Here is a 12608-nt window from a genome sequence, read left to right on the forward strand (position 1 = left end):
TTGATATTGATAGTTAGATAAATAGTAAGCTCAAAGTATAGAAATTTTAATTGAGAAAGAAAACTGAAAATTTTCTTAATTTCCTGGGGAATGTTTATGTCCTGTCCACCTCTCTTCTCCTTAGATTTAGCCCATACTATCGAACCAAGGAAAAACTTCCCCTAAGCTCAGTATCGTACAGTAATATGATTGAACCAGATCAGTGTTTCTGCCGTTTTGATTTAACAGGAACATGTAACGATGATGATTGTCAGTGGTGAGTAGTTTTTATTTGTGAACATTTTATAATTTAAGAGGCAGTCTTGGTTAATTAGCTTTGATATGTACATGATTATCTTTTCTGTGTTGTCATTTTATTTTAGGCAGCATACACAAGACTATACGCTTAGCCGAAAACAGCTGTTCCAGGACATTCTGTCTTATAATCTGTCTTTGATTGGTTGTTCAGAGACAAGCACTGATGAGGAAATTGCTGCTGCAGCAGGTTTTTAAAGACTTCTTTCTGTTCTCCAAGTGAAAATCTGAATTTAGGCAATTTAAAAATTTTATGTTCAGTTGTTGTTGATGTCTTTAGATACTATAATAATTCATTACATTCACCTGTGGCACTTTGTCTAGGTGTGCTCTGTTCAGTACAGGAGTCATTAGCCATATGTTGCTGTTCACATTTAAATTAATTAAAATTTACTTCCTCTGTCCACTAGCCACATTTCAGTGGCGCTCAGTAGCCACTTTTGAGCTCAACATCTCAGTAGTGGTAGGTGCTTACCAATAGGACAGTGCAGTTATAAGACATTTCCATCATTGCAGAAAGTTCTTTGGACAGAGCTCATCTAAATCAGTTTATGTAGAAGAATATATTAACATATTTGTATAGAAATTTTGCTAATGATTTTAGAATAGACTCCTACTTTTATGTATTATTGTTGTCAAAAATAGAGGAGGGTTGGGGGGGCCGGCCCAGTGGCGCAAGCGGTTAAGTGCACGCGCTCTTCTGCGGCGGCCTGGGGTTCGCTGGTTCGGATCCTGGGCGTGCACCGATGCACTGCTTGTCAAGCCATGCTGTGGCACCGTCCCATATAAAGTGGAGGAAGATGGGCACGGATGTTAGCCCAGGGCCAGTCTTCCTCAGCCAAAAAAAAAAAGAAAAAAAAAATTAGAGGAGGGTTGGAAGTTAAGGTGGCTGTAGTTTCAAATTCTATGATGAAATAAAAAGGATATTTTACACTTTGACATTGTAGAAAGCATAGATTACTATTAGACATTGTGAGTAAATATTGTTGAAGTTTTTCCCCAGATTTAGTGCCAAATATTAAACCTTAAACTATAAGTCTTTGGAAGTAAGGGAACTGGTGTTTATTAAATTTCAGTGTTCTCACAACCTGGAGTGATTGTAAAGTCACTGAATCTGTTTAATCACTCCCAATTTGGGACTTTAATTTTTGCTTACTTGTTTAGTTTGTTTCAGGAAGTACTTTGTTTTCAGCCCCAGTTGGATGCATGATGCAGTAGGATTTGCCATAGTAGTCAAGATAATGTAGGCCTTACCCTCTAGAAGGCCATAGGTGTTTGTGACTAGTACCATATACTTCCCTTTAATTCTTAAGCTATTCTTCACTTCATACTCTTTAGTTAGCCTCATCTCTGTATTCCATATTTTTAATACTTTTTATGAAGATAGCATTGCTCTAATTTCAGAAAAATATGTTGAAAAACTTTTCGGAGTAAACAAAGATCGAATGTCAATGGACCAGATGGCTGTTCTCCTTGTTAGCAATATCAACGAAAGTAAAGGCCATAGTGAGTATCTCTCTCTCGCTCTCACAAGAGGACCTTATGGTTTCTTTATGACACCAAGTTTCTTGCAATTATATTCTCAATATAAAAATATATATATGTCATTTCTGGCTAACATGATAGAATAAATTTAGCTCTTTTTGAATATTGTTAGGGTAGCCTCCAAACTATAAAAAACTAGTTATATCATCTAACCATCTTCTGTTTACTTTAGCACCTCCGTTTACAACCTACAAAGATAAAAGAAAGTGGAAGCCAAAGTTTTGGAGAAAACCTGTTTTAGAGAATAACTTCAGTAGTGATGAGGAGCAGTCTACAGGACCAATTAAGTACGGTAAGAAGTAATTTAAGGGGCCGGCCCCGTGGCTTAGCGGTTAAGTGCTCGAGCTCCACTGCTGGCGGCCCAGGTTTGAATCCCAGGCACACACTGATGTACTGATTGTCTGGCCATGCTGAGGCGGCGTCCCACATACAGCAACTAGAAGGATGTGCAACTATGACATACAGCTATCTACTGGGGCTTTGGGGAGAAAAAGGGGGAAAAAAAAAAACGAGGAGGATTGGCAATAGATGTTAGCTCAGAGCCGGTCTTCCTCAGCAAAAAGAGGAGGATTGGCATGGATGTTAGTTCAGGGCTGATCTTCCTCACAAAAAAAAAAAAAAAAGTAATTTAAGATCCAAAATCATTCAATGGTAGTTCCATCTTTGTCTAACACTTTGCTAATCTTTTGGTGTATCTACTAGCATAGTTTCTTTATTTCTATTTTTTTAAAAACAGTGATGCCATTTGGTGTTTACGGCAGTTAGTTCTTCATTGTGCAGGACTGCCCCTTACATTGCGGAACGTTTTTCTTCATGACCCTTGCCCAGTAAGTGCAAGGATCACTCTTTAGTAAATTTGCTTCAGTTATTGCTAAACATAGTTGAGTGGGAAGAAGGGAGCAGTACTGCTTCCATTTGAAAACTACTACCTGGCCAATGTCCTTCTTGAGGCAGGTGTTCTATTTGATTTCGTCTGTGAGTCTGTGTTTTCTGACATGCACTAGGCCCACAGAATGAGTGAATAAATGAATGAACAAAGTAATGTACGATTGGGTGCCTTATTGTCAAGCACATCTTTCGTTATAATCTCAAATTTGCGTAATTGTTTGCTATTTGTGGATTAGCAGATATCTAATAGATGTATGCTCTCATGCTTATTTACATTATTGTAACACTTTTTCTCTAATTTAGATGTAGTAGTATAAATCATCTTCATAAGTTATAACTTTCTCTTACAATTTAATGAATGAGTTATTAGAGGATGTCACTTACCCTTAAAGTAGGGAGACCATACTTCTGGTTTGCTCACCAGAATCCTACTTTATACATGTTGTCTTGGTGTCATTTTTAATAACACCCCCTTTCACTCTTAGAAATGTCCTAAAACTATTGTTTTAGTTTGGACAATAAATTTTATGATTGCTCTACCTTAAAACTGTGAGTTACTTCCTGTCATTAGAATCTTTAGATTATTTTAAAGATGAGGCCAATTGTTTTTTAAGAGAAAGTGTGAAACTAATGATACTTCTCCTTATAGCCTTCCAACCAGAGAACCGAATAAATGTTCCACCTTTGGATACGGTTGTCACTCCAGATGATGTCAGATACTTTACAAATGAGACTGATGACATTGCTAATTTAGAAGCAAGTGTGCTTGAAAACCCTTCTCATGTCCAGCTCTGGCTCAAGCTTGCATACAAGTACTTGAATCAAAACGAGGGGTAGGTTCTTCTAATCTTTCTGTAAACTGTTGCACTTTATATTTTTATGTTTGAGGTTTATTTCATCTGTGGCAATCAGGTTTCCTTCCTAGTATCAATGGAGTCTTTGTTTTTTGACAAAGCCAAAAGCACTTTATTGTTTAAAAGCTATTAGAAAAAGTTTAAGATTAGATCTTGAGTTGTGTGCATGGTTCAGTGTATGGGTAATAAATTAGCTATGGTTTTTAACTCCAGTAGGCTCTTATTTCAAAGTAGGATTAGTTAAAACAGTAAATTTTGAGTGGTATAAGGATTAATTGTTGGGTTTTTTAAAAAGTCAAGTAGTCATAGTCTCTTAATAAAATTATGATGAAATCACAGTATTAAATTTTATGTTAATTTTTGTTTGGAGATTTAAAGCTTGTCTAAAAACCTCTAAATTCTGGTGAATGGACTTGTTTTCTGTGTGTGGTGGTATGTGTATTTAAATAAGGTAAATAGTAATTTACCTCACAAACAACAGCTCCTATTGCATAATTGCATTTTATAACTCTTACTTTTTGATAGAATTACCAGGAATAATCTTTCATTACCATAATTTTAAAATTATAATAATTCAGTTTTTGGTTTTTTTTCAGGCTACTCTGAATGTCTATCTTTAAAACTTAGTATAAAAGCTTTTTTAATAAGGCAGTGCTGCGGAATGCTAATACACCACACACACCTGAATATGATGTTTATTTAACTTGCCTTGTGTGTCATTTCCATGTTAATGGGATACATTACAGTGTTGTCTTTTCTGACTCATTGACTGAGTCCAGGCCAAGAAAACTGTACATTATTTTATGAATAGGCTCCTGAGAGACAATCATCTTAAGATCTCCAAGAGATAGCAAGCCCTTGACCGTTGAAAGAACTATTATATTGAAAGCTTTGATATTTTGTGCTGGCAGTAGCTGGCCTTGAGGGAGACTTGTTTAACTTTTCCCGTTCCCGCATCAGTGTAAATCATAAAAAGTATTGCTGAATATGGACATAAAGCACATTTGAAGTTGATAATCTAGTGGTTTTATAACACTGCTTTCATCTGGTAAATGCTCGCTGAATATCCACTTAAACAGGAATTGTTGGGTCTGTGGGAAATCAGGACCTTTCTGGACAGATGTGACTTAAATCCTAATCTACCTCCTTTATCATCTATGATTCTAGCTCCTTGGTGCGTTCTAAGAGAAAATGTAATGTAAAAATTGACTCATTAGATTAGCTTGATTTAAAAGTATTTTCAAGCATTTTTTATTTAAATGCTGTTTTTTATTTTAAACATGTAGGCTATGTTCAGAGTCCTTGGATTCTGCTTTAAATGTTCTGGCTCGAGCTTTGGAAAACAATAAAGACAATCCAGAAATTTGGTGCCACTACCTCAGATTGTTCTCAAAAAGAGGAACCAAGGAGGAGGTGCAGGAAATGTGTGAAACAGCTGTTGAATATGCTCCCGATTATCAAAGTTTTTGGACTGTGAGTAAAAAAGATAACATACTGTGTGTGTGTGTTCATAATTCTTTGGGTCATCTTAAATATTGATATGTAGCTATGCTTTATCTGCGTTTATATAGAAGAACCTTACTTTCAGTGTCCAGTGAGCTCAAAACCACTTCTCCTGGTCAGGATTAATTTAGACTAAACAAAAAGAAAATGTTTAGTTGAAGAGCTGATTTTTTGTGTTGTTATTGTTAACTTTATTGGTAAGGGGAAAATATAAACATTTTACACTTATCTGTTCTTAAGCAGTTTTAGTTTGGGCAAAGTTAAGTAAATTTTTTGCAGAGCACCTGAAAAATAATTTTTTTTTAATTTCTTATGTTTGCGTAACGTTTTCAGAATGCCAGAAAACATTTTGGTCTTTTTATTATCTGTTCTCATTACCTATAGATATAATCTGTAATTCATACTAATATTGAACCTTGCCAAGATACAAAGATTTGGTGAAAAACTGGATTCTTCCTCATTCTCTGAGAGAATGGGATGTTTCCTATCCAAGCTTAAACTTAAAATTATAATTAATCCACTTGTAAAATCAACATTCATTAATATCTGAACTTTTACCAGCTGAACTCAGGCACTATTAAATTCAGGTAAACTTTCAGATCTATTACTGTCAGATTTGTCATTTGCTTGCTAACTGAAATTCAGAACAAAAAGATTTGGATAACATGGCCATCCTTTAATGAGCAAACCTGTCGCTCTCGCTCTGTCTCCTGACTCAGATACTGAATAGATCTGGACAGTGATAGATGCTTGAATTTTGACCTGGAGGCTTGTGCCAAAGTTAATGCTATTGATCACTGCAAGATTTTATAGAGTGTAGTGGCTTTTTTTTTTTTTAAGTTGTTTGGTCTTTAAAAGGCCTCTTAGTTGCTTAAGTCTTTTTAATTATTTATTTTGCCACATATTTCTAATACGAATGTTATTCTCAGAATTTTAATAGAGTCACACACCTAAGCAACGCACACTGTATGTGATCATGAACGTGTGAGCTTTTGGAGATCTGTCGTGGTCTTGCTGCTGTTTACCTGTTTATTCAGGGAAAGGAGAGATGGAACTGCTTCAGCAGTCATTCTGAGAGTACCTCTGTGTTGTTTTAGTTTCCATCTGGTTCCACTTCCCAGCTTGTGGTAGAAGTGGAAAGCTAGGTTATATAGTATTGGAAGATGGGTTTATACATATTTATAATTACCCTTTTTGCAGAAATTGAAGATTTAATATGAGACAGTTGCTTAATGAAATGTGAAAAATCTGTAGTTTGACAGTTTATTCTTAGGAAGCAGGATTAATTATATGAAAACCTTTTGGGCAGTTTCTGCACCTAGAAAGCACCTTTGAAGAAAAGGATTACGTATGTGACAGAATGGTGGAGTTTCTGATGGGAGCAGCCAAGCAGAAAACATCAGCTGTTCTGTCCTTTCAGCTTTTAGAGGCTCTTTTGTTTAGAGTCCAGTTGCACATATTTACTGGAAGATGCCAAAGTGCACTTGCCATTTTACAGGTAAACTTTTATTATAGCATTTCATTACATTTTGTAGAGATTTGTTAAAAAGTCTGAAACATTGTAGGCAGCATTATTTAATGATAAGAATGCAGGCTTTAGGTTTGAATCCTTGTTTTGCCACTTACTAGTAAGTTGTGTGAAGTTGGATAAGTTTATGACTGTTTCCTCATTTGCTTAGTGGGGATAATACCTTCTTTAGGGTATTTATGAGGTTTAAATGAAAATAACGTATGTAAAGTATCCACCAGAATAAACTTTAATATTCAAACCATAAGGGAAAAAAATTAGTCCATAGTGAAAATCGTCTATATGGGTGTGGTGGGTTTTTTTGTTTTGGGTTTTTTTAATCATTTTCTCTTACTAGATTTTGAATATCAAAACACTTAAAATGTACAAATAAATTCAATCTTTTATTATGTCGTAAACCATACCATAGTAAAAATTATGTTAATCTGGTATTGACATCTCTAAAGAGTTTTTTCATTAAAAAAGTTGATGATTATCAAAATTTTGACTTAGGTATTTAAGAACCACCCCAAAGAAATATAACACTTTTATTCTTCTTTGCCTTTACATTTGAATCTTATTAAGAATAGAAGTCATTATTTTTCCTAACATTTTCAGATTATTTTTTTTATTTTACCTAGAATGCATTGAAATCAGCTAATGCTGGAATAGTAGCTGAATACCTTAAAACAAGTGATCGATGTTTGGCATGGCTGGCTTACATACATCTTATTGAATTCAACGTTCTCCCTTCAAAATTTTATGACCCATCTAATGCCAATCCTTCAAGAATTGTTAACACAGAACCATTTATAATGCCATGGCAAGCAGTTCAAGATGTAAAGACTAATCCTGACATGTTGCTAGCAGTGTTTGAAGGTAAGTACAAGTATTTATAAATTATTTAGAACATCAATCTATCCCTTATTATGATTCTTCATAATTAAGTGGAACAAATTTATATCTATATATTGCAAGTTGTAGTCTCACATTTTATTATATAACTACTTAATCTTTTAAGTATTTAAAGATTAAAGATTGAATCAGATAAAATGAGCGTTGACATCTATGAAAGCCAGTAACTGTATACTACATTACATACTTAGTTTTTCTGATGATGGCAAAGGCTATCAACTAAATATGTAGATAATATAGATTGTATAGGTTTAATAAGTTGATTGAATCACAGAACCAGGTAATTCTTTTTTTTAAGCAATCCATCAAGATGAAAGTTAAAAGATTATAACTGATCTCTTCAAATAATTAATATTTTCTCCATCAATCAGTGAGTTTTATTGCTACTATATACTAAATGATGTATCTGCTATGGAACATATACATATAAGGTATGAAGCCTATTCCTTCCTAATAAGTGTATAGCCTAGTCAGAAGATAAAATCTATACATTTGACATAATTATTAAACATATGAGGCCGTGTAACTGTGTTAGTATATAGTCTAAAGCCTGTGCCCACAGAAGAGACTAGGATCCATGATTTATAGAATTATATGGTACAGGCCATAAACCCACAGGGAAGAGATAATTGTAGGGTGGCATGATCAAGGAAGTCTTCATAGAAGAATTAAGATTGGGAGCTAGATTTTGAAGCTCAACTACGGTGTGACCTAGTGGGCCTCCTCAAAGATGGAACCCTTGTCTTATTTATCTCTGTATTTCCTAAGGGCCTATAATGTCTGACAGTGTACTAAGTGCTTAATAAATGTTTATTTGAATAAACTAGTGAAGAAAGGAAGGAAAAAAAGGACATTCCTGTTAGGGGAGCTAAGTAAACAAAAAGCAACAAGTAGATAGGAATTGCATTGGATTTGAAGGGAGATTAGAAGATGGTGAGCGTCCTTATCAAAGCGAGAGTTTTGTGCTGGAGAATAGTAGGAATTAAGCTTGGTAAGAGGAGTGATACCAGATTTCCAAGAACTTTGTAAGTGTAGTAAACTTGATGGCAGTATAGGTTCTTTAAGAAAGAAAGAGTGTGCTGAAGAGAAATGATACCAAAAGTAGGAAAACTAGCCAGAACCTGATGGCTGTAACTGAGGTACAAAAAAGTAATCTGGGAAAGAGAGAGTATTTATTAGAGACATTTGAAGTTATATGACATAGAGATGTGGGAGACAGATTAAATATCAGGAAAGAAGAGAAGAAATAGTCAAAGGTGATTTCGGGGTTTTGAGATTGGGAAATACACTTTCCTTTTCCAATAAATACTGTATTCCCAATATTTTCGTGGAAAAAGGAAAGGAAAACTGGTAAATTGGGAAGACTGATTTTCATAGTTAAAAGTGGTTTTTGTGAATGGTGATTGGTCATCCAAGTGGAAATTTTTGTTGGCAGAAGGAAATAAGGAAGTGGACCTTCAGTGGATGATTATGGATAGAGAAATGGATTTGGAAGTTATTAACATAGAAGTTATTTTATTACAAAGTGCTTTACAGTTTTTAATGTGCTCTCGCAGTAAGTTATCCAGTAGTTGAAGCTTTGAGATAACTTCCTCTGAGGAAATGGAGGCTTAAGATATAGCATTAGGGGTAAAAGGGAGAAGGAGTCAGTGAATGAGACCAAGAGGAATATAAATACTCTCTGGGAAGTAGAGGCAAGAAGAAATTAAAAAGAAAAGGAAGAACATTATCAAATGCTAATCCAATAAAATGATTGTAGAGATAGGCTTTTAGGTTTGTTCAGATAAGATGCTTATAAGTGAACTTCAAAAGTGCAGTTTCAGAATGACATTCATTTTTAAACTCCGCAAATATAGGAAGTCATACTGCCATTGGATAAAGAGGAACTGATGGCAGTTATGCAAAGTAAAATAGCATATCGTTCTCCAAGAACGAGTAAAGGACTCTTTACAGGGGGAAAGTGTGTTTTGAAGGAGTAAGAAAAGGATCTAGTTTAGGGGGAGACATTTAAATGACTATAGAATGAATAGCAGAGCAAGGCCTCTTTTGAAGTGAGTCAGAGAAAGATGAAAAAGATAATTCATTCTTTGATTTTTTTTTTTTGAGATCAGTTTTAAGGAATTTAGGATAAATGCAGAGACACTTGGTTAAGTGAAAACATTGATAGATGTGAGAGCTCTTATTGGATGGTTTTATTTTTTTACCAGGAAAGTAAGCATAAGAGATTGAATTTTAGGAGTTTGGAGGTATCAGAAATACCTCCTTTGGGTAAAAGCTAGGAATTCAGTAAAGATGAATAAGATGATGGTTAAGCAAAGGGATAGGCCATCTTTTCCCTTTGGTCTCTTAGAGTTTAAATAACACAGTCAGATAATTGATTTTATGTTTGATTCAAGTTACTGTGATGTTTTTGGATAGATGCGGTGAAAGCTTGCACAGATGAGAACCTTACTGTTGAGGAACAAGTAGAGGTCTGTGTTCCACTTTACACAAACATGATTACTCTGCACCAGCTTCTAGAGAGGTAAAGCTTAATTGACAAGCAGTTAACCTTGTATTAAAAATTATTTTTTTATGTGTTTAGACATGTGCTTTTTCTTGTGAAGGTATGAGGCTGCAGTGGAGCTTTGTAAATGGTTATTGGAATCATGTCCCATGAACTGCCAGCTGTTGGAAGCCCTTGTTGCTTTATATTTGCAAACAGATCAGCACGACAAAGCCAGGGCAGTGTGGCTTACTGCATTTGAAAAAAATCCTCAGAATGCAGAAGTTTTTTATCATACATGCAAATTCTTCATCTTGCAGGTAAAAAAAAAAAAAAAAAAAAGATTCATAATTCTTAAATATGATGTTTTCATGTTTCACATTTTCTTATTTATCCTTTAAGATGTTTCAAGTATCAGGCTCTCCAGGAAACTTTTCCTAGTCCTTTTGCCCTTTGCAAACTGTATCCTTCTCCCTCTGCCATAATACCCTGTGCATAGTGCTACCACTGCACTTACTACAGTTTTGTAATTTTGTTGAAGATGCTTTATATACTCTACTAAGAACTCCTTGAGGGCAGGGACCATGTCTTATTCAGATTTAGAGCCCCAGCACCTAGCATAGTGCCAAACATGTAAGAGAAGCTTAATAGATAATTGATGGATGAGACTTCAGCCTATGTATATTGGGTGTTAAGCTGTTAGTTGGACTCAATTTGGAGATAAGAATAGAGAAATTATCTCTATCCCCACCTACACAAGAAACTTAATGTAATCTAATCAGTGATTTTTTTTTTTTAAGGGCTTTTTCTTCCCTTGAAAGATTTTAATTAGACATTATAAGCTTAATATATATCCCTTCTCCCTCTTTTTAAAATAGAATCGAGGAGATAATCTTCTTCCATTTTTGCGGAAATTTATTGCATCCTTCTTTAAACCTGGGTTTGAGAAGTATAGTAATTTGGATCTGTTTCGGTAAGTTTGTAGAACTCTTGATTTGTACATGAATGAGTGATAGTATAGTTCAGTGGAAAGACTGCAGATTTTTTTGTGGATTGATTACATTTTAGACTGATTTAAAAAAAAACTTGAACACCTTCTTACAGAATTGTTATGAGGGCAAAAGAATTTAATAAAAATGGAGACAAGATGTAAGATGCTTTACATTCTTTGGATTAAAGACACTAACAAAGGAATGTTTGTATTAACACCATGGTGACTGGTCCTGCTTTGAATTTATTGTTGCTGTTAATTTTAGCACTTAATACTATAGCACTGAATTATTGTGAGACAATCTCAGTGAATTTTGAAAAAATGAGTTTTAATTTATTTGATTGGTCATCTAAAGTGGATGTAAATACTACAGCTTTTACTTTTTTTTTAATTCTAAAAAGAACTGCTCTATCCTCTGAAATGTTACTGAGTAAGAAGCTTTAGAGGATTCTTTTCTCAGCCTTCACTTTCTCAGTAATTCATGTGGAGTTCTGAGTTTACTGCCTCTATTTGCTTCGCCATGCGTCCTGGTTCTGACACCATAAGAGGCCACAGCAGAGCATGAGGAATGATTTTTGAGAGGCTTTTAACGTTCTCTTCCTCCTTCCTCCTCGTCTCTCTGTAGAGATCAGCAAACTTTTTTCTTAAGGGCCAAATAGTAAATATTTTAGGCTTGCAAGCCATGTATGGTCTGTCACTCCTCAGCTATGCTGGTGAAGCAAGAAAGCAGCCGTAGACAATGCACAAATGAAGGGCATGGCGGTGTTCCAGTAAAACCTTATTTACAAAAATAGGTGTAGTCTGCTGATCCTAAGTAAAACAGCATCAAAAGGAAAATATTTTATGACATATTTTATTATTTTATGCTAGAAAGAACTGAGAGAAGGAAAGCTTAAGCTGAATATCTCCTAAAAGAACTTCTTATGGAAAATACTAAGTGAATATAAAAATTTTGGTTTTATATGTGCAAGTCTAATGCCTGCAAATATTTATCTTTTCTTAGGTGCTCCCTCCATCCACCCCCCAGTATTGCAGTGTTATATAAAAACATATTTTAAAAAATAACCCACATTTTGTTAAGTTAATGGTCCATCTACCCTGGAATATTTTGTGAACATGGCAGTTTTATTCTGAGATTTGGCAAAAAAGTTTGGAGTCACTATGCTTTCCCAGACTTGAGTCTTTACATCTGTCTTCTTATGGGAGCCAGTTTATTGACATAGTGATTTTAGTACTCTTCCTGAAATTCTTTCTGCTCTGCTGCATCTAGATTAATATCTTACAATTAATTACAAAAGAATAATTTAAAATGCAAATTAATAGAGAAGAATTAAACTATACAGAATTTAGAGATTGTTCAGCTTCCCCATGCTGACTTTCTCCCTGTTCAAATTAGATTGCTTTAATGTCTCAAACTAAAGACAGAACTAATCTAAGACTGAACCAAACTTTTCATAGACTTGCTGGTTCTGGTATTCCCTTGGGCATGGAAGTAATTGATTTAGCTTAAGAGAGGATGTTGCTGGTTTTTGCCCTGGTAACTAATCAAAGATCTTCAGATTTTCTTGATGTCAGCTTAATGAAGCAGAATAAATAACAGTGTCAATAAAAATTTGAAAGTGGGCT

The 12608-nt window shown here is 34.7% G+C and overlaps 1 protein-coding gene across 2 annotated transcripts in view; it reads left to right on the forward strand.

The window, feature by feature from the left end:
• The window catches only part of ZFC3H1 (zinc finger C3H1-type containing), a 51241-nt gene that overhangs the window by 31477 nt on the left and 7156 nt on the right, over positions 1-12608 (forward strand). For both annotated transcript variants that reach the window (XM_058557624.1, XM_058557625.1), the window contains exons 17-27: positions 125-256; positions 363-484; positions 1699-1800; positions 2012-2131; positions 3377-3560; positions 4868-5054; positions 6394-6582; positions 7233-7470; positions 9925-10030; positions 10113-10311; positions 10870-10964. In XM_058557624.1, coding sequence (XP_058413607.1) covers positions 125-256; positions 363-484; positions 1699-1800; positions 2012-2131; positions 3377-3560; positions 4868-5054; positions 6394-6582; positions 7233-7470; positions 9925-10030; positions 10113-10311; positions 10870-10964 — 1674 coding nt within the window. The remainder of the gene's footprint in view (positions 1-124; positions 257-362; positions 485-1698; positions 1801-2011; positions 2132-3376; positions 3561-4867; positions 5055-6393; positions 6583-7232; positions 7471-9924; positions 10031-10112; positions 10312-10869; positions 10965-12608) is intronic.

This window comes from Diceros bicornis, chromosome 17 (genome assembly GCF_020826845.1).
Source record: "Diceros bicornis minor isolate mBicDic1 chromosome 17, mDicBic1.mat.cur, whole genome shotgun sequence".
NCBI classification, from domain to species: domain Eukaryota; kingdom Metazoa; phylum Chordata; class Mammalia; order Perissodactyla; family Rhinocerotidae; genus Diceros; species Diceros bicornis.